General features: G+C 36.5%; 1 protein-coding gene across 1 annotated transcript in view; it reads right to left on the bottom strand.

Moving 5' to 3' along the window:
- ME2 (malic enzyme 2) overlaps nucleotides 1-22,107 on the bottom strand; it is a 55,713-nt gene that overhangs the window by 7,731 nt on the left and 25,875 nt on the right. Inside the window, exons 8-15 of the mRNA XM_024756829.1 lie at nucleotides 19,490-19,599; nucleotides 19,297-19,394; nucleotides 18,886-18,999; nucleotides 16,269-16,383; nucleotides 13,470-13,612; nucleotides 7,679-7,781; nucleotides 823-893; nucleotides 226-324 (exon numbers count right to left, since the gene is read on the bottom strand). Coding sequence (XP_024612597.1) covers nucleotides 226-324; nucleotides 823-893; nucleotides 7,679-7,781; nucleotides 13,470-13,612; nucleotides 16,269-16,383; nucleotides 18,886-18,999; nucleotides 19,297-19,394; nucleotides 19,490-19,599 — 853 coding nt within the window. The remainder of the gene's footprint in view (nucleotides 1-225; nucleotides 325-822; nucleotides 894-7,678; nucleotides 7,782-13,469; nucleotides 13,613-16,268; nucleotides 16,384-18,885; nucleotides 19,000-19,296; nucleotides 19,395-19,489; nucleotides 19,600-22,107) is intronic.

Here is a 22,107-nt window from a genome sequence, read left to right as displayed (position 1 = left end):
AACAGGCACAGGTGACTGCATGTGTGTGCGTTTTTATTATGTGTTTGGGAAGAAAAAACAATAGAAGGCAACAAATGTGAGTTATATTCTGTAGTAAGAATATGAGCAACCTAAAATTTCTTTTCACCCTCTAAATGTTTCTGATTTTTCTCTAATGAACTTGTGTTACTTGCATGAAGAAAACACCATTAAAATTTATGTGAAGAGGTATAAATTATTACTTACTTTAATAGCAATGTTAATAGAAACTTCCTGAATATTAGCAAGTGGCGGGTAAAGTCTCCCCTGAGCTAGCTCTTTATCCGTCAATTGATTTGTCAGAGCCTGAAGAGAAAAAAAGAGAACTTTACTTCTGTTTGCCTAAATAACAGAATAATAAGGACTAATAAAATGGGGAAAGGGTTGGGGGAGCAGAGAATAATACAGGTAACATGTTTTCCTTATTTCTAGCAGGAATACACTTAAACCACTGCAGAAGTTAAAACCGTTTACCACTAAACAGTAAAGAAATAACCGGATTTAAAGACTTTTAAAAAAATCAGATTTAAAGACATTTTATCTATGCTGTCACAAAACATACTTTCAGATATGTGTAATACTGGTACAGTATTTATGAAAGGATTCATAGCTAACAATCCAACACTGGAAAAATGATAAATTAATTTTATGCAAAAGTAGAAGGTAAATCAAAAAAGCAACGGATGAGTAACTTCCTTTCCACTCATAAGGCAGATTTAACCCATTCTCTCTCTGTTTTTAAGATCCATTCAGCTTTATAATTCATCCTTTATAAAATAACCAAACAATATTTAAAACATTTACCTTTGCAGCCTCTAGGAAAACATGGTCACTAATATGCCGGGTGTTACAGAGAATAACAGCTAAAGCCACACCTGGAATACATTTTAAATAGTTTACTTAGTAAAGTCACTTCCAATTATGAAAGTAGCCAAATAAATTCCTAGATTTAAAGCAAATTAATGGTAACCCACCCCTACCCCAAACAGCCCCTTCAAACAATGAAGCAGGCAAGATAAATCTGAGCACTAAAATTAAGTGATCTTTAACTGTTATAATTCTTACTTATTAGAAGAAACAATTTTAGAAATATCAAATGGCTTTTCTCAATTTAGTTTTCACATTTATCAAAATTACAAATGCATACAATTCATCAACAGTTGTTACAAAAACATAAATTCCCGGGACTTCACTGGTGGTCCAGTGGTTAAGAATCCGCCTTCCAATGCAGGGGATGGGGGTTCGATCCCTGGTTGGGGAACTAAGATCCCACAATCTGCGGGGCAACTAGGCCCATGCAACCGCAACTACTGAGCCCACGCGCCACAACTAGAGAAAGCCATGCGCCACAAGGAAGAGCCCGTGTGCTGCAACTAAGACCCAACGCAGCCCAAAATACATAAATATTTTTTAAAAAATGTTGATACTGACTTAAAAAAAATCAATTCCCAGTCCATCTCTAATCCTCCATTTCTTGCTCTACAGAAGTAACTACTTTTAATTCTTTTAGCTGATTATTTTAGTATTTCTCTCTCTCACAGCTTGCTTCTATTTCTTCTGATTGACTTTGAGTTTTGGAGATCACCGACTCCTTCCTGTTGGAAATAAGTATTTAGCTTTCTTGCACATTTCCAGCCCTCTTACCAATATAGTTAGAGCATAATTTTGGTTGAATCAGTGTTTATATTATTACGACTTCATAAGTGCTCTTCACAGCTGAGCCGTGTATTAACATTATATCCTAACTTTTCCTCTTCTGCCTTTTTGTTTTCCCTAAGGTTATTGTCCTGCTTTTTCCTTTGATTTTTCGGTACTTAAAATTATTTCATGCTGAGACACTTATTCATTTAGTTGTCTAAATCATCTAGTAATTTCAGCTATTTCACATTTCTCTAATTTCATCCTCGAGAATAAATCTCTGCTGAAACTCCAATCTGGCTTGGTTGCTCTCCATTCCAGATATGGAGCTATCATCCTAGAAACTCTCTTCATCTTCATGGGGATTCCCTTTGCTTCTAAGTTGAGTCCATTTCCTAAATCTCACTTCTTCCTAGTATTTTTGTTACTCCATTTTTTGGGTAGGATATATTCTCCAGTAGTTTTCTGAAAAACAGTGCATAGGAGATACATTTCTGGAAATCTTGCATTTTTGAAGAGCCCCCGCCAGCACCCCAACACACACACACACACACACTCACGTTTTTACTACCTTCCACTTTATTTGATAGTTTGTCTGGGTTTAAAATTCTAATTTGGAAATAATTTTCCTTAAGAATTGTAAGGCATTATTTCAATAACTCACAGCTTCCAGCATTGTTGGTGAGAAGTCTGGTGCCAATTTGACTCCAGATCCTTTTTCAACGATTATCTTTTTGTTGCATCTCTGGAAGTAGGTAAGATGTTTTTTTGTACCTAATGTTCTGTAATTTCACAATGTGTGCCTTGAGGTGCATTACTTTCGCCCACCATATTTGGCACTTGGTAGGTGGGCCCTTCCTATCTGGAAATTGGGTCTTGCAATTTGGGGAAATGTTCATGAAGTCGTTGATAATTTCCTTCCCTCCACTTTTCTGTTCTCTCTCCCTGAAATTTCTACTTTCTGATATTGCACCTCCTGGACTAGTCCTCTAATTTTCTTTTCTTTATTTTCCATCCTCTGATCTTTGCTCTATTTCCAGATGACTTCTTCAACTTTTTCTTATAATCCTCCTACCAAACTTTTCATTTTCCAGAGCTCATTTTTGTTTTCGAATTTTTTTAAAAATAAAATTCTGTCTTGTGTCTGGAATATTTGTCTCCATGAGGATACTGATAGTTTTTTTTTTTTTTTTAACATTCCATTTCCCCACATAATCTGTTTTTTCCTAAACGGCTTTTTTCTGTTTGTCTATTTAGTTTCTTTTATGAAATAAATTGTTCATGTAAGGGATTTTCCTTAAAATCCCTTCCTTTGAGTGTTTCTCATATGTAAGGAACTTAAAAAATTGATCGCTATGAGCATGAATACGGCAAACTCTATTCGGGGTTTCACACTATTCAGAGAGTATCCCAGCAGTCTTTGGCCAGAGTGGGGAAGTATGGTAACTCAGTTACTCAGGGATGGGAAGAGGATCACGGTGGTTAATAGCTTCATTATTTTAACCCAGCCTCTAGATAATTTTCTTTTTAAGTTGAATATTCATTCCATCTACGTTTAATGTAGTTAATTAAATGTTTGGGGCAAAATTTATTGTCTTCTTACATTTGTCTATTCCATATTCCCTTTCCTATTCTTTCTTGCCTTTTGGATTAAAAAAAAAATCATTTCATTTCCTCCCCTAATATTCTCTTATCATAGTTTGGAAGTTCTTCTAGTCTTCTAGTGGTTATCTTAAAATTTATAACATGCATTCTGATCAAAGTGACATGTTAATTTTTAGTTTGCCCTCCTGCCAGACAATGGAAGTTAGGATCTCCTAACAGTTTAACTCTATGTAACCGATAAGCTATTATTATTGTGCCTTTTAATTTTGTCTCTATATCTTTCAAAATCCCACGTCATTATTGTTTTGCTCTACACATAAAACGTTCCTTTTGTTTAACTCAAATATTCACAACTTTCTTTGCTCTTCATTCTTTCCTACATCTCTGAGCTTCTAGCTGGGATTGTCTTTTGCCTAAGGAATACTCTTTAGAATTTACTTTCCTTTCTTACATGTCTGCAGATGGTGAATCCTCTTTTTTTCCTCGTCTGAAAATATCTTCATTTTGTTTTAATCCTTGAAGGGGCTTTTCACTGTGTAATGAGCTCTAGCTTCACAAGTATTTTGTAGAGCCACTCACACAGGTCACTCCATTGTCTTCTGGCCTCTTGTTGCTGTTGAGAAGTCAGTTGGCCTGACAATTATTCCTTTGAAGGAGGTCTGTTTGCTCTGGCTGAATTCACAGTCTTCTCTTTGTTGTTGTTTTCTGAAGCCTCACAAGGATGTTACTGGATGTAGATTTCTTTTTACTTATCCCATGTGGATTTCACTGAGCTTCCTGAATATTGTGTAGTGATGTCATCTGTCAGTTCTCAGCCATGAGGCCTGTAAATATTGCCTCTGCTTTACTTTCATCTTTCTCTGGGACCTCAATTAAATGTATATCAATTAACGGTATATATCTGTTTTTCCATATTTCCCCCCTTTTTTGGTCTCTGGATCGTTTCTTCTGGCTTATCTTCCAGTTTATTAATTTCCTTTGGTCTAATCTGTTGTAAGCCTCATTCACTGAGTTCTTAATTTATTGTATTTTTCAATTGTAGAATTTAGTGTTACTTGGCTGAATTTTTCAAGCTTGGCTTTTATCCCATACACATAATAAGCGTATTTGTTTCACAGCACTTCTCTGATACTTAGAGTTCCAGAGTTTTCTTTTTGTTGTATCTGCTACTTTTGGCTTGTGTTGGCTTGTCTCTTTATGTGCTTCATTATCTTTTATTTCTTAACTAGGGTTGTATTTGAAAATTTATTTGTAAAAGTAACTTGAGGAATAGGATAGTGTTGTTATCTTGTACCAGAGAAGACTTCTGCTTGCTTCTGCCAGGCACTTGTGGGCACTGGTAGGCCAAAACAAAGGCTTGAGGTTTTCCAGATCACCTCAAGTGCAAACTATACCCACACTCCAAGGTACAGTCCTTTAAGGTTTCAGCCCAAAGTGGGAGGTGGCTCACTAGCATCCCATCCTTTACAGGTGCCAGACTCCCAACTCTTGACCTCTCTCCATGAAAAGCACAGCTTTACCTCTAAGTCACTTCTTCCTGATTAGGAAGGCTCTGGCCCTTTTAGGTTTTAATTGTGTTGTTCATCCAGGTATAATTGCTGGAGTAGGTAATTCAAACATTTCCAAAGCCTTGAGTTTTTAACTGCTTTTTGATCGTTCTTTTGGCCAATGCTGTTTTTAAGCCCATTTTGACCTCTGCTACCAAGTCATTCTTTTGTCTATATTTATAGTCCTAATAACTGTTATTAATAAAGTTAGAACATTGAAATGTTATATAAAAGTAATCAACTGCCAAATTCTCCATTAGTCAAATACGATATTAAAAGTGGCTTTGTTAAAATCAGCAGAGAAGTATTATTTTCACGGTCTTTATGCCAGAGAAATACTGTCGGATGGAACAGACTGATTTTGAACATTATCAAGTTCTACAAGGGGATCATCAGTGATGGCAGAGTTTCTGTTACAGATGCTAGATCTCAAGAGACAAGCAGAGCAGAACTCTACACAACCACTCTGCTGGGGGGAAAAGGAGGAAAGTGCACTAGAAAAAGGACGAAAGTGCACTAGGATATTCACAGGCCCAAAATCTTTATTTTAACAACAGTTATAATAACGTGCTTCCTTGATGCCAGCCTATGTGTGCTATAAATATGTCCTAAAATCTTAGAGCCTGTGGTCAGATATTCAGGGAGAGGCCCACAAGGAGAAAGACACAAGTACAAAGGAAATTCATGCCAAATCGCTATTTTACTCCACATAATTCTTTCATTAAAATGAATAAACTAAGGATTACCAGAAACTTCTGGAAAATAAACAGCACAAAGGAAGAAATATTTAAAAGAATCGTAATAACTCTCAGGAGAGATCCGAAAGGATGCTGCAAGCTTAAAAAAAAGTGGCTATTAAAAAGTTATTCTATGACAAGAAAAGGTATTGACAGTAAAAAATAATATTTGAACCTACTGAGTTGATGGTATGATATTAAGCAATTATTATTTATTTCCTTTGGTGTGATACCACTATTATGGTTATGTTTAATTTTTTAAAAATTATTTTTTTTAGTGACACATACTGAAGCACTTATTAATGAAATTATATGATGTCTCTGACTTGCTTTAAAATAACCCAGTGAAGGTGGAGTGGGTGGGAGTATAGATTAAATAACACTGGTTACAAATTGATAACTGCCAAAAAGTGGGAGAATGGAACGTGGGATTTCATTCTTCCCTCTACTGTTGTATATGTTTGAAATTTTCAATAAAAAATGACTGTTGAAACAAAACATACACTAGAAGTGCTAAAAAAAAAAGGAAAAAGGAAACCAAAACAGATACAGATAAATTAACAAACACCACAGAAATCCCCCATATTAAAGAACAAAAAAGGTAAGAGGCGAAAATATGAATAAAAGTTACAAGTCAGGGCAACAGAGGGATTTGACCATGGTCTAACACAAGTTCCATAAGGGAAAAACAGAAATAATGAAAGGAAAGAAATAAGGGGGGGGAAAGACAGAACAAAAAGTCCTTTGGAAAAGAAAATATAGTGAATTGGCCCACCTGCAGACATGCATGATAGAAATAAAGCCCAAACCTGGATACATCCCACTAATATTTCAGAGATCTAAAGATAAAGAAAACACTGAAACATTTTTAGGGAGACAAAGCTAGTAGGTATAAAGGAATGACAATCTCATTGACACCAGATTTCTCATCAGCAACCCTGGCCACTGAAAGTGAATGGAGAAGTGTTTCCAAAGGTCTGACAAAAATGACTTTGAATCTACAAATCTCTACCCAACCAAACCATCAAGCAAGAGAACAAAATAAAGACATTTTCAGATACGTAAAAACTCAGTTTTCATCCATGCTTCATAAAAAAACTTATTCAAAGATGTATTCCAGGAAAATGAGACCAACACAAAGAGGAAGAGTGTACATGGGCAAGAGAGAAGCACCACAGAAATGATTTGCTGTGGGGCAGGATCAGGATGAAATGAAGGAAGCTGGCAAGAAATTAGAGGAGGATTCATTATACTTGACACTTAAAAGACTTTGAGTGTCAAAAATTTTGTTGATCAACAATTGCAGGTTCTACTGTATTTATCAAACCACACTCTTGTTTAGACATGAGTAACATATAATCATGTAATTTCAGAATCAATCCAGAGACAAAACATGGAAAACAACCAGAACACAATGTAAGTTTCAAAAAGTTCTCTGCAATGTAGAAATACCAACCATAGTTGAGAGATAAAATAAGAAGAGATAAGAAAGCTAAATACCAGATTTTTTTTTCATTTTTACTGTGGCAAGCTAATAAAAACTGTCTTAAATTGCTTACAAAAGCTCTTTATTATATAGAGATAAAGGTAACTACCAGGAAAACTAAAAGTAGTAACAGAAATTGACAGGTAGAGAGAGAAAGCAAGGTATTAGGAGGTATTAGGTATTACGTGTGGACTATTACTTAGATTTCACAGTTGGAAGTTCACACATACAGTCTAGAGTTGGAAGAATCAAGATAAGGGAGAAGTGTGCCAGTCATGATGGTAACCATCAGAAAAACTCAAAGGAAACCACAGTGGTTATAGCTGATAAGTATGCTAAGGAGGTACGAAGGGGAGATAGAGAGGTTAAATAATTTTTTAACATTCTGTTCCTTTTGCATTTTTATGAACCATGTACTACTTTATTTCTATAATAAAAACAAATTTAATGAACGGTATGAATAAATAAATTTTTAGGGGAAATAGAGCAAGTTGGATTTGCTGAATTCCTTGAGTTTTCCTGTACATTCATAGCAAAATCCTGTAAATACCATTGTTTTTTAAATCTTAAATTCTAAAGAATTTCATAAGGAATTTTAATGTAGTTATTAATGATTATTCTATAACATAAATAATGGTGGCATTTACCTGGAAAAATATATACATTGTTTCCTTGACCTGGTATAAAGACTTGACCATCACTGAGTTTCACTGGCTCAAATGGACTGCCACTGGCAAACAAACACCTTCCCTGTTGAGAAATGAAATAACCTCAATTTTGTTACTTTATGTGGACTAGAAAATTGAGGTGAATTAAAACAAAATTAAACCCTGTAGTAGACCAATATACTACTTGCAAAACAGGCATAATTTACTATAAAACATAATCCTCTCATTCAAATCCTTATTAGAATAAGGTTTGTTTTATGCATAGCAAGCATTCAAAGTTGAAAAAGTCCATTAATAAATTCTTTAAAACCTGACACTTCTATTTCCTTTAAAACTTAACAAATGTAGACGGCAAAAAAATATCATCCCTAATAATAAAGACTGCTATAAACATCTGTGAATGAGGGGAAAACATCAAAAATTAAACTGCTACCATTTACTGTACCTCTGCTGTTTCTGGCTCTGTACCAGGTGCTTTATATGTGTTAACTCAGTTAATTTAGCCCACATAGAAGGCTTATGAGATTATCATCTCCATTTCACTAATATATATATTTTAAAAATCTCAGAAATCAAAGGCTTAAATATTTCCAAGTACTTTGTAAAAAGTCACACATCACAACTGTAGCAGTTAAACTTGAATCCAGATTTTTATAACTCTAAAACCCATGGTTTTCTATTATGCTACAATGCCCCCTAGATAGGCAGTTTATAGAACAGGCATATGGTATAACCACAGTCACTCCAGAAAAACATGGCATGTTGTCTTGTTAAAGAAAAGGAAGTCTCCAAATTTGTTGTATCCACCAATTTTAGTACTGTGCTCTATAATAGCATATAATACATTTTACTAGCACCTTCAATATTTCTAAGAGAATTTGGTGCCCATGGAATTGAAAAGTACCTGAAGGTTAATTTATAAATCCTTTATATATAATTTTCCCCCACAAATTCCATCTGTCGCACCCCTACCTGACCAAAAAAAAAAAGGCAAGAAAACAATAGTTTTCAAACAGGATAACTTATCTTGGAATACTTGAAGTATAACTAAAGGAAGTCATGTTTAAACAGCTACTTAGATGAAGTTAAAAGGTGATTCACAGAAAGCTGAACTATCTCCACACAGTAGGATGCACAAAATGACATGACACCTAAACATTTGACAGTTATTTTAGTGTTTATAATGCTTTATATTTCCCCTACATCTACAGATGTGTATTATAGCAAGAGTGATTATTCTTTGAAATATAGTAGACCCTTGGCATTAGTGGATTTAGCACTCAAGAATTTGACCCTTTGGACAACCTGAAGATCTACCATGTGTAGTAATTATTACTTTTACAAGACATACTTTCAATTTCAAAATGATCTCAGGTTTATGTGTAGAAGCAAGTCAACTGTGCCAGTGGTGGGCCCAGGTGAGTGTCTTGGACCTACAACTCCAGAAAGCTATAGAATTTTCTACAGATAGTTATTACCATTCTCTACCTGTTCTAAGCCTAGCTTTATTTGCGACAAAAATTTTGTTTCTTTGAAGATCATGGTTAATGCCATACAAGTTACCACAATGTATATAATAATATAGATTATTTTTGTGCCACCATTAATTTTAATAGATTTATAAAGTGGATTATACAATATAGCTCTTTATGGGGAAAATGTTATATCCTCATGATATCAGTAAATTTGGAGATTTAGAAAGATCTTGGGCATCTTCTCTAGAATGGCAAGATTCAACAGCAGTTCATCTTCTCCAGCCCATTTTTTTTTAAACATCTTTATTGGAGTATAATTGCTTTACAATGTCGTATTAGTTTCTGCTGTCTAACAAAGTGAATCATCTATATGTATGTATACATATATCCCCATATCCTCCCCCTCTTGTGTCCCCCTCCCTAATCCACCCCTCTAGGTGGTCACAACAGGCCATCTTTTTTATTTTTTAATTCTTCTTCTTTCATAATCAACCTATAGCTTAAATGTGGCAAGACCTTAATGATAACAGTATTCTCATTCTGAAGCCCAGGTTAGCCTATCCTTTGTTCTTTGAGCAACTGGCCATTAAAATATAAAAACACTTTTTTTAAACGCATTTTTCTCCCTAAGCAGCAGAGGGTGTTAGACTAGCACTGAGACATCCCTCCACCAAAAACAACAAAAGGACACTTAAAATTTTAGCAGTAACTACAAATACATACATTTATGCCGTTATTTTATGTAACACTAAGAAAAAAATTATGTTAAATTAAACTATGACACAATGCTTTTTTACCATTTTTAAGAGATAACACAATTTCAAAGTTATAAAAATTGTGAGAAAATTTGCATCTCAGAACTGATACAGTGTGTCAAACTGGTTTCTTTGAGGAATTTTTATTCATTCAAACGGTGTACATCTATTACAATAACATTTATTCAAAAAATAAAATTCTTAAATGTTTGAAGTCTTCTACTGATATACTACTACTGCCCAAAACATTTAAATTTTTTATATTTTGGAAATGCCAAGACCCATAATACATGGAGTATATTTATCAACTAGTCTTTGTGTAAGACTAAGATTTAATTTGGGGGCAATAACCGTTAGTTTTAAGTAGTAAAGACAGGTGAAGAGGATGAGCAATCAAGCTAATAGTAATACAACTCTTTGATAAAGAAGTAAGACAGTATACTAAAGAGACTGATTTTTTTTTTTAATATATCTGTATGCTGACTTTGGGGATGAGTTCAAAAGAAAAGATTTCAATAATTATTAGAAGTTTCAGTAATTATTATAACTGTTGGAAGCAAATTCATTTTGACTAACACAAAGTGGCAATATAGAAACAAAAGGAATTCTGAGAGGATATATGTGTCAAAATAAAATTTGTAACAATGAGAAAAAAAATAATGCTAAATATATCAAGAGCGTGAATATTAAGTTCAAACAGTTCTGAGAGTTCTACTTTGGCAATAGTCTTCTAGGTTGTTTCACACCAATTCTCCCTCTGGTAACAATGAGAAAAACTGGATAAAATATATTAAAAATATGTTTTAAGGAAGCGGGAGTGCTACCAAGATAGGGAGAGCTTGGAGGTGGAGACAGTCAATATCCAAAAAAAGAGGAAAGCAAGGTATTTGGGCCCAGCATTTGAAGCTTTCCTCCTTCAGGTGAGTGATTTCAAAAAGAAAATCTGTGGCTGAGTGCCGGAGCACTGAAGTTATCAGGAGTCTCGTGATGACAGAGAGAGAAAAAGTATACTTCAGAGACCACTACGGGTGAGGAGTGCTAATAAATACCCCAGGGTTGGGCTTCCCTGATGGCGCAGTGGTTGAGAGTCCGCCTGCCGATGCAGGGAACACGGGTTCGTGCCCCGGTCTGGGAAGATCCCACATGCCGCGGAGCGGCTGGCCCATGAGCCATGGCCGCTGCGCCTGCGCGTCCGGAGCCTGTGCTCCGCAACGGGAGAGGCCACAACAGTGAGAGGCCCGCGTAACACACACACACAAAAAAAAATACCCCAAGGTTTTTGATTCATACCCAAGAGAAAACGTAAACTGTGGAAACAGATGAGGCCTCCCATGGACCACATCCTGCTGAATTACATGGAGCTGCCCCAGACTAACAGCCTCCAAAAGGAAAGGCAAAGCTTCTATGGAGGAAGGTAACTTCATTCCGAGCCTCAAATTATTGCTACTATCCTTCATCCACACTACCTAGCACTCAATAAGGAAGTGAAAGAAGTAAAACTAGGTTTACAAAAAGACAAGAACTGGATAACCAAGAAGAAAGACAGATAATAGAAGTGGACTTACAGAGAGTGAGATATTTGTTACTATCAGACATTAATCTTAATTATGATTCATATATTCAAGAAATTGAATGACAAGACAAAATTTTAGCAGAGAACTGAAAGCTATACAAAAGAATCAAATAAGTAATTAAAAAATATTGTTAAAATTGTGAGGTGTGATAATACTGTGATTGTATTTTTAAAAGAATCCTTAACTTTTGAGAGATACACTGTAATATTTATAATAAAATGATATGTCTGAGACTGGCTTCAAAATCTAAGGTGAGTAGGATGTAGAAGAAACAAGATTGGCAATAAGTTGATCACTTTTGAAGCAGGGTATTGGTACATGGGAGTTAATTATACTGTTCTTTCTACTTTTGTATATCTTGAAATTTTCCATAATAAAATACTTTTAATAGAGACAAAAACATTTATAAAATTTATTAATTTTTCTCAAGGGTATGACCTAACAATTACTACTCCTATATATCACTGTAAACAAGGCTTTAAAAATCACTTCCTAAACAGCAAAGATTTACTGTATAGCACAGGGAACTATATTCTACATCTTGTAATAACCTATAATGGAAACAAATACAAAAAAATGAAAAAGTATATAACCGAATCACTTTGCTATATACCTGAAACTTAACACAACATTGTAACCAACTTAAAAGAAAAAAATCACTTCCTAGAGTCACTTAAAGATCACTTGCAAGAACAATACAGGAATTGATTACATTGTGGAGATTACAAATATATCTCTATAGAACAGTAAGGGAAAAAGAACTGTCCTAACGGTATACAAGCAGATACTTTTACCTGGGATATAACCCAGTGGCAGTGTCAAAGAATTCAAAAGAGCTAAATTTTAAACAGTTTAGATGAAAGTAAAAATTTGTTCCAGAGAGCTGTCACATGATTCAAAAGAATGGCCCTATGATGGTGAAGATACATGTGAAGAGGGTAAAAACAATTATTTCATGACATGTGAGGGCAAGAAAGTAGTATTTATAAATTGATTATTTCTATAATACGTGATTTTAAGTCTGTGATGCTAAATTAATGAATTATGGAAAGAATGAAATAAAATTCCACAAGTGAAAAATACAATAAAATTAAGAACCTAACAACAGATTTAGCACAGCTGAAAAGAGAATATGCAAACTGGAAGATAAGTCCAAAGAAAATCACAGGATTGAAACACAGAGAACAAACAGGATGGTATACATAGAAAATAGTGAAAGAGACATATTAGATATGGTGAAAAAGTCTTGACATTCACATAACTGGAGTCCTACAAGAGAAGAGACAGAATGTGTCCAAAAAGACATTAAGCCACAGATTCAGGAGCTCTACAGTCCTCGGGTGGAATAAATACAAAGAAAACCACACCTAAGTCCATAGTAGAAAAACTGCTTAAAACCAAAGACAAAATGGTCTATCAAAAAGAAAACAGAAGTCAGAAAACAAAAGAACGATACATTCAAAGTTCTGAAATAAAGTATCTACCAACTCTGACTTACATGCAGAGTGAAACAATATCCTTCAAAATGAAGGCAAAATAAAGAAATTATCAAGAGAATTCATCAGACCCACACTTAAAGTAAGTTCTTCTGGTAGAAGAAATAATCCTAGATAGAAGCACAGGTATGCATGAAGGACACAATGGCAATAGAAAATATTAAAATGTAGGTAAATCTAAATGAATAATTTTTGTTTAAAACAAAAAGAATGTCTTTGGGGATTTAAAATATAGAGAGAATTAAAATGCACAACAATAGCACAAAAGGCCTGAGGGTGTTAAAATGGATATATAAAGTAACTGCTTTCCAGAATTGATACAAGCAATAATTTACATCAGAATTTGATGATCCATGGATACATGCTGTAATCTCTAGAGCAACCATAAAAAGAATTATTCAGGAATGTATAACTAATAGGCTAATAGAGAGAAAATAACAGACATAACCAATTCATACTATTATTAATACCTCTGTAAGTGTATATGCTTCTTCAGCTGTGCACTCAGCTTGTGCTGTAGGATTACTTAATGCAAATATTATAGGCCTCTCATTGATATCAGCCATGGCTTTGATTACACCAGGAGTGAAAAGTCGGCCAGCTCCTGCAACTCCTGTAATAAAATAAGGGGGGGAAAAAAATGAACTTCATTACAAGTAAAGCATAGCCTTCTCATCAATAGCATTTCTATAATAACACAACAAAAGCACAGGTAAAGATAAGACCTGTGCTTATCCCATTACAAAGATAAGATTTTGCATTGCTGAGATAATTCCAATCTTAAATCTCAAAAGAGAAACAATAAAATGTTAAAAATTTTCACTTAAATATTTATTGTCTACCCCAGATATAGTAAATTGTGGACAATAAAAAGAGTATAAGACTACCTCCATCATGTAGTTGTTGTCTAACACAGGGGTCCCCAACCCCGGGGCCACGGACTGGTACCAGTCTGTGGCCTGTTAGGAACCGGGCCGCACATCAGGAGGTGAGCGGCGGGTGAGGGAGCGAAGCTTCCTCTGCATTTACAGCCGTTCCCCACTGCTCGCATTACCACCTGAGCTTTGCCTCCTGTCAGCATTACGGTGAGCTGTATACTTATTTCATTATATAGTACAATGTAATATAATAGAAATAAACTGCACGATAAATGTAATGCGCTTGAATCACCCCAAACCATCCCCTCCCTGGTCTGTGGAAAAATTATCTTCCATGACACCGGTTCCTAGTGCTAAAAAGGTTGGGGACCACTGGTCTAACAGGCATAGAGCTTCAGCTTTTTTTTTTCCCCTTTAACTTTTTATTTTATATTGGAGTATAGCTGATTAGCAACGTTGCGATAGTTTCAGGTGCACAGAGAGCTTCAGTTTTACAAGGTAAAAAGAGTTCTGGAGATTGGTTGCACAGCAATGTGAATGCACTTAACACTACCTCCCTGTACACTCAGAAATGGTTATGGCAAATTTTATGTTATGTGTATTTTACCACAATTAAAAAAATTGTTTTAATTAAAAACTTGCACCTCAAATGTTAACTTGTTAAACTCTGTGGTATTCATTATAAAATAACAGGAGTTCAGAAGTGATAAAAGATCTTCTTGACTAAAGCAATCCACTTTCTTTTTTTTTTTTTTTTTTTTTTGCGGTACGCAGGCCTCTCACTGTTGTGGCCTCTCCCGTTGCGGAGCACAGGCTCCAGACGCACAGGCTCAGTGGCCATGGCTCACGGGCCCAGCCGCTCCACAGTGTTGTGGGATCTTCCCGGACTGGGGCACGAACCCGTGTCTCCTGCATCAGCAGGCGGACTCTCAACTACTGCGCCACCAGGGAAGCCCCACAATCCACTTTCTTGATAGAGTTCAGTTTAATGACCTTTTAATAAGCCCCTACAATGTCTGAGACACTGTATTAGGCCATTAGGATATAAAAATGAACATAATGCAGGCAGCTTATAGTTGAGAGAAAGAACAACAGAGTAAACAGAAAATCAGAAAACCTGTAACAGGTGCTAAGCATGCAGTGCATAGAAGCACAGCATGAAGGAAGAATACTTAGCCCATGGTGGGAATCCGGGGATGACCAAGCAATGCCTCGGCTGAGTGCTTACACAGTTCATCCAATAAGACTTACATTCAACAGTCAAAGAAAATTTAAATTCCATTTTATAAACTGATATGTAATAGAGAAAAATACTGATCTGGAGACCAAAGTTTTAGTGCTTGCTCGGTCACTACTGGCTATATGAAATATTCACAAATCTTGGGCAAGTTGCTTAACATCTCTGTGCTTGTTTTTCTCATGTAAAAAAGGAACTTCTACTGAGTGTTTCCCCATGTGGAGGTATGTGGACATAGTCTTAGGAATCCATGAGTTCTAAAAGAATTAAACATTTTTTTCTTTTTGTTTCCTTGACCCTCCAGGGACTGAGTCAATGGACAGATTCTTAGGTTTCCATACTGAGTTTTGAGAGAGACACACTTGCAATCTTTAAGATTACTTCTCACTCTAAAAAATTATGAGTTCTAATCAGTGAAGAAGCTAATACAGACATCCTTTTCCTAACCATAAAGACTGTTTGAGACTTAAAACAGTAAGTTTACTATTTAACATTTCACAGAGCTCCTCCAAGAAATTGGCAACATTACAAGAAAAATGATAGCTTCAAATCTTACAGCTATATAGGAAATGAAAGAGTCCCTCTTTTAAAGACTTTTACATTTTCTGCTCTGAACTTAATGCCATGTTGCATAGTCTGATGTCAGCTAGGCAACGCCTGACTCTTAAAACATACCAAAGGCTTACAGCTTTGTTGCCAGTGAAAATCTTTAACTCTGCATAGGATTTTCTTGGTCTGTCAAATAACCTTGGTCTTTTTCAGGTTTTGAGCCCACCAGTCATACCAACTCTAAAAGCAAAGCATGATCAATCACACAGCTTCTAGAAGTTAAAAGTACAAGCAACATCCATTAACAAAACTTTACACACTGTATCTAAAAGCTACCACCTACAACACAGGGAGCATAGCCAATATTTTATAATAACCATAAACAGAGAATAACCTTTAAAAACTGTGAGCCACATTTACACCTGTCACTTATATGATACTGCACATCAGATATACTTCAATTTAAGAAAAGCTATCACAGAAAACATTATATATGCTGAAAGCTAGGTAAAATCTGTCATTTCACTTTGAGTAATCCTGCATGGAAGTTATGACTGGCATTACACAGGTAAGTAACAGAATGACTTGACAACAACTTTACTTACCAATTATAGCTGAAGGCTTAAGTATATTTACTGCATCTTCAAAAGTATCAGGTACGCTCTCTGGGGCTAAGTGAGCAAATGGTTCCTGATGACTGTCTATTGTAGCTTTCCGCCCCTGAGTTTTTAGATAAAATACAGTTTTTTAGTAATTGCTTATTAAGGATTAATTGAAAAGACATCATTATAAGTCACATATTGTTTCTACAATAAGAATATCTTTTCATTTTCATGTACCTTTCTTTTTTTTTTTTTTTTTTTTTTTTTTTTTTGCGGGTCTCTCACTGCTGTGGCCTTTCCCGTTGCGGAGCACAAGCTCCGAACGCACAGGCTCAGCGGCCATGGCTCACAGGCCCAGCCGCTCCGCGGCATGTGGGACACGAACCCGTGTCCCCTGCATCGGCAGGCGGACTCTCAACCACTGCACCACCAGGGAAGTCCAATGTACCTTTCTTTTTAACCCATATCTTCCAATCCTATCTTCATATTGCTCATAAACCCAAATATAAAACACAAATCAAATTCCATTATAACCAGAAACTTACTAATCCCTCTCAGAAACTCATTTACTCTGTGAAGTCCTCCTAAATCCAATAGGGCACAAAGGCCCACAATCCCTTATCTGGGCTAGCTGTGTTTTAAAATTCGGAATTTCATATTTTAGAACTGTCTTATGATAATATATCACAAATACCCTCGCAACGGGCACTCCACAACTGAACAGAACTTATGAATAGTCACACCAAGTACAAAAGGTGAAGATTAGAAATACCCTCTTTGGTCTTGCTACCAAAGTTAGTAGGTAAGTTCAGGTCTGTCAGATTTATAACCAAATGAATTTGAAGAAAAACTCAGGGATTTCAGAGTTCTTAGGATTTCAGATAGACATCATGGACTTACACTACCAAAAGTTCAGAAACAAGAGGAAAGGGGAATTTTGGTTCAAGATAGCTGAATGAAGGAACACACTTTCCTCACCAAATCCCAGGTCAAAAACTGTAAAAATTAACTCCTTAGTAGTGTCACAAGGGCAGGAGATATACCACACTAGAACAATGAAGAATTTCTCAACAATGTAAAGCAGACAAAAACATGTGGAATGCAAAAACCAACCAGGCTGAGAAATCCTTATTTTGTTAAAAGAGAAGACCTCCCATGCAACGGTGACTTTTTCCATCAGAACTTCAGAATAACCCCAGGTAAGGACCAGCAGGGGCTGGGAAAAGTAGCACACCATCATCACTTGGTTGGGAAGTAATTAAATGAGTGAAATACAGCCTCAACAGATCCAAGTTCTCAGAACAGTGGTTTCACATGCCTGCTCCCAGGAAGACCACAGCTCTTCCATGAGGGCTTCAACAGGAAACTCTCAGTCTCAGAAAGGAGGGCAGTGTTTTGGGTCCTCAGGAGAGATATGAAGCCTAAAACTCATCTTAAAAGAAAAATATACCTTGAACTTGCAGATGCACAGGGTTTCTTCTCACTTGTATTCATTCTAAACTAGACTCATTACAAATATGATAAAGAATCACAAAACATTTATAAAAACCAACATCACAAAAAGAAACACCAACATAATTGCGTACTAGTAAAAACAGATACACCTCCCAATAGCCTTCCAAGTACAATGTCTTGTAATCCTCGTATCTTACATACAAGCAAATATGGCAGTTACAGCTTTGGGAGGCGGCACAGTTGAATGATTAAGAGCATAGGATTCACAGTCAGGCTACCTGGGTATGAATCCTACCTCCATCACTTGTAAGGTGATGATCTTGGAAAAGTGAGCTGGCCTTTTTAAACCTCTTTCCCTCATTTGTAAAATTTCACTGAATTTTTGATAAGATCAAATGAGACTTTTAAAAAAACTTTAAATGAGATAATACCTGTAAAGTCTTACCACAATGTCTGGTACATTTTCAAACGCTTAAAAAAATTAGTTATAATTTAAGCATTCAAGATTTTTCATTCACATACTTTAATTTTTCATTTCATTTTTTGTACTAATAGAATACTGGTACTAATTAAGAAAAGATTTCAGAACTGGAGCAAAGTACACTAACATAAGCTTGCCCAAAGATGTAGACGACAAGTAACCTCTATCTCAATATATATGGCAAAAATACAACAGCATTGTGTACTGGATAAGTTCAACTATGAGACATTTTACCTACATTTCAATGTGTTACACAGTATAAGATATAAGGCATTTCTTAAGCTACTAAAAATGGCAATCAATGATAGGAAGGCAAGTAGGTCCAAAGGATACCAAGTTGATCTGGGATAAAACTCTTTATTATCCATCATTTGACCTTAGGAATATGTGCCTTTTTCTGGGGAAAAGGTCCTTAGATTTCCATGAGATTGCTACAAGAGATTATGATCTCCAAAGGGTTAAAGAATTTCTGCTCAAATATCAGATGTCCTGCTAATGATTTAATTAGAAACTTCTGAATTCCTATGAAAAACCACTAGGTTTTAGACGGGTCAAGAGTCAGAGAATAAAGCAAGAAAGAATAAGTCTGGTGCCAACACAGAGATTATGATTTGAATATGAAAAAAAACTAAACATATCACTATAACAACATTCTTTTGCTTCTCCAAATTTTAAATACCTTACCTTAAATAACAAACCGAATTTGTCAACCATCCAAATTTTCTTTTGCGCCTCTTCTTCTGAGAGGCCATTTTCCACCATAGCCATAACTATAAGATTTGCAATTCCAAGAGCAGCCTGTGTAACAGAACATAAATTTTAAAAAACAAGGACTGGAGTATGACGCCATATTAAATTACTTTATTTATGAGAATTGTATGTTATGAGGAATACTGGGTCTATTCTTCCCTTACAAAGCACACAAAGCTTGATTCTTTGCGATATTCTTTCCAAACATTTAAAATTACCTATTCACAACACTGATCTTGAATTCACACCCTCTCTCTCAACAAAATTATAAGTTCATTATACCCCATTTTCCAATTCTAAAGGAGACTGTTGGTTTTCAATCCTAAAAGCTTATAGGAACTTTACCTCTCCTGCTCCAAGAAATAAGATTCTGTGTTCTGAGATCGATTTACCAATGACTTTTTGGGCTGCAAGCAGACCAGCTAGAGCAACTGCAGCCGTCCCTGTAAGACAAGTAAAACATTGTGATGTAAAAAGTAGGCACATTAAAAAAAATTTTAAGTAGGAATCAAAAACCTAAGGTTTTCTTTTGCTTTACCTTGAATATCATCATTGAAGGTACAGTATTTTTCTCGATATTTTCTCAAGAACCTGAATGCATTATGATTTCCAAAGTCTTCAAACTGAATAAGTGTGTTCTGTCCATATCTAAAAACAGCAAAGCCCATGATAGTTGTGTTGAAAATACCACGTTTAAACAGCTTTCCTGTCTAATAGTCCTTATGATCACATTTTAAAATAATGTACAAAGTTAGTTCGTTTAAGGCCATCTGGCAATTTTCAGAGTCTGTGAAAGACTAGAACGCAAAATGTAGAAAAATCTATTACTCATTCAGAAAAATGTATGGGGTTCTTAAAATGAAGGTAGCAGTATGATGGACCTATGGGATATTAATCTGCATAAACTATTACCAAGTGCCTAGGAGGGTGTCCAGCACACGTAAGCACAAGTAACTTCCTAAAAAGCAAGAGATTTTGTCTCTGAGTCTCAAAAAGTATATATTTGATATGTGAATTTTCATTACGCTCACAGTTAAACAGCAACACAGGCAAGTATATATTAAATAAGAGGTTAAAGAATAATTGCTGTATGAGTTGACTGGCATGCAGAAAAAGATATCAATCATCTTGGTGGGGTGGAGTAAGGGAAGGCTTGAAAAGGAGGTGGGACTTTATTTGGGTCCTGAAAGAACAACAAAAAGTAAAGCGGTAGAAAGAAAAACAAGGTGTATTTTGCTGACCCTGAATTTTCAACAGTCTGGCTATATATTTCAGGGTCTATATGAAAGTATAAGGGAGAAGTTGGTTAAGGTAGGTTGGAGCCAGATAACGGAGAACATTGAATGCAAAATTAGGGAATGGGGACTTTATTCCGTATCTGATCTAGAATCACTGAAGGCTAGAGAAGGGAAGAATTCATCTGAGACTCCCTTTAGGAAGGATAAACCTGCCAGTGATACACAGCATATATCAACCTGGGGAGAGATGAGAAAGAAGGAAAAATAGCTAGACAGCTAGAGGATGACAAGAAGATCTGAAGCAGAAGCCACAGGAAGTGAAAGGGACAATCAGCAGACATCAGAATGAACAAAAAGAAGTTGACAATGAGGACCACCTGGGAAGTGAGAGAGATGCTGGATGACTAAGAGATACTATCTGATTGTCCAAGGTAAGGAAATGAGGGGAAGGGGAGGAGATGGCAATTTTGGGGAAGATAAAAAGTTTAGTTTTAGATATGTCAACTTTGATTCTGAAAAGGAGTTAATTTTTGCGGTACACGGGCCTCTCACTGTTGTGGCCTCTCCCGTTGCGGAGCACAGGCTCCGGACGCGCAGGCTCAGCGGCCATGGCTCACGGGCCCAGCTGCTTGGTGGCATGTGGGATCTTCCCAGACCGGGGCACGAACCCGTGTCCCCTGCATCGGCAGGCGGACTCTCAACCACTGCGCCACCAGGGAAGCCCAGGAGTTAATTTTTTACTATCTTCCATGTACCAATAATCTACAAGGTAGGGCAGGGCTAGATCATAAAGAGTTTGGACTTTACCCTATGGCAACATGAAACCACTGATAGATTTCAAACAAAAGAGTGATATAACAAAGTGGCCATGGCTAACGGGCCCAGCCGCTCCACAGCACGTGGGATCTTCCCGGACCGGGGCACGAACCCGTGTCCCCTGCATCAGCAGGCGGACTCTCAACCACTGCGCCACCAGGGAAGCCCCAAAGTTCATGTTTTTAAAAGACTAATCTGGTGGTAAGGTGGAGAGGAAATGGAGATAAGTTGGAGGAAGGTTTTAAAGAATCCAAAAGAGAGATGAAGATCTGCAGAAAGGCTGTGGCAATGGAAAAGAGGAGATATATTTCTGAGGCATTTAAGGGATAGTACCAACTGGATGTGAGGATTGAGTGACACTATACGGGGTTGAGGGAGGAGGAGAAAGAGTCAAAGATTAGACCAAGATCAAAGGTCTGGCGACAACCCTGTCAACCATGTTAATGCCATTATTAGAGGCTGGATTTACAGAAGACAGGCAATTTAGAAAGGGAAGGAGTTGTTCTGGACATGAATATGAAGGAGCAACAAAATGTCTGGATGGAGGATTCCAACTGTTGGGAACGCAAGCCTCAGAGGGATGCGGGAGTACAGAGATGGGTATTCATGGACTTAGGAGTTACGTGCATAAAGGTCATAGCTTACAAGACTACGACAAGAGAAGAGAACTACGTATGCACCCGCATTTAATAAGAGAGGAAGAAAAACCAGTGGAGATGACAAAGGAAAGAGAAAAGGTGGGAGAAAGACCAAGTTAGGAAAGTCTTTTAGTGGTCAAGAGAAAACAATTTCAAGGATGTAGGAGTGGAAAACCTGGTCAGATGCTGCAAAGAGGAGGAGAGAGAAGAAGACCAAATGGTCAGAATTTAAAACACGAAAGCTGCACAAGGGTTTCACTGGAATGGTGGAGTCAGCCTGGATGCCAAGGGCTGAAAGAACCGCACAGTGAGGGGATTTTAGGAGCAGTGAGTGCAGACTTCAAGATTTCAGTGTGCTCAAGATGTCAGATAACTCAGGAAGGCAAGGCAGAGGGTATCACCACACATCAGCACATCGAATCAGGCAGGAAAGAACCTAATTTCTCCAAAATTTAATCTCCTTC

The sequence above is a fragment of the Neophocaena asiaeorientalis genome, unplaced genomic scaffold, assembly GCF_003031525.2.
Source record: "Neophocaena asiaeorientalis asiaeorientalis breed wild unplaced genomic scaffold, Neophocaena_asiaeorientalis_V1.1 scaffold133, whole genome shotgun sequence".
NCBI classification, from domain to species: Eukaryota; Metazoa; Chordata; class Mammalia; order Artiodactyla; family Phocoenidae; genus Neophocaena; species Neophocaena asiaeorientalis.
The sequence above is the reverse complement of the archived record's forward strand: the minus strand, read 5'-3'. Positions and strand labels throughout refer to the sequence as shown.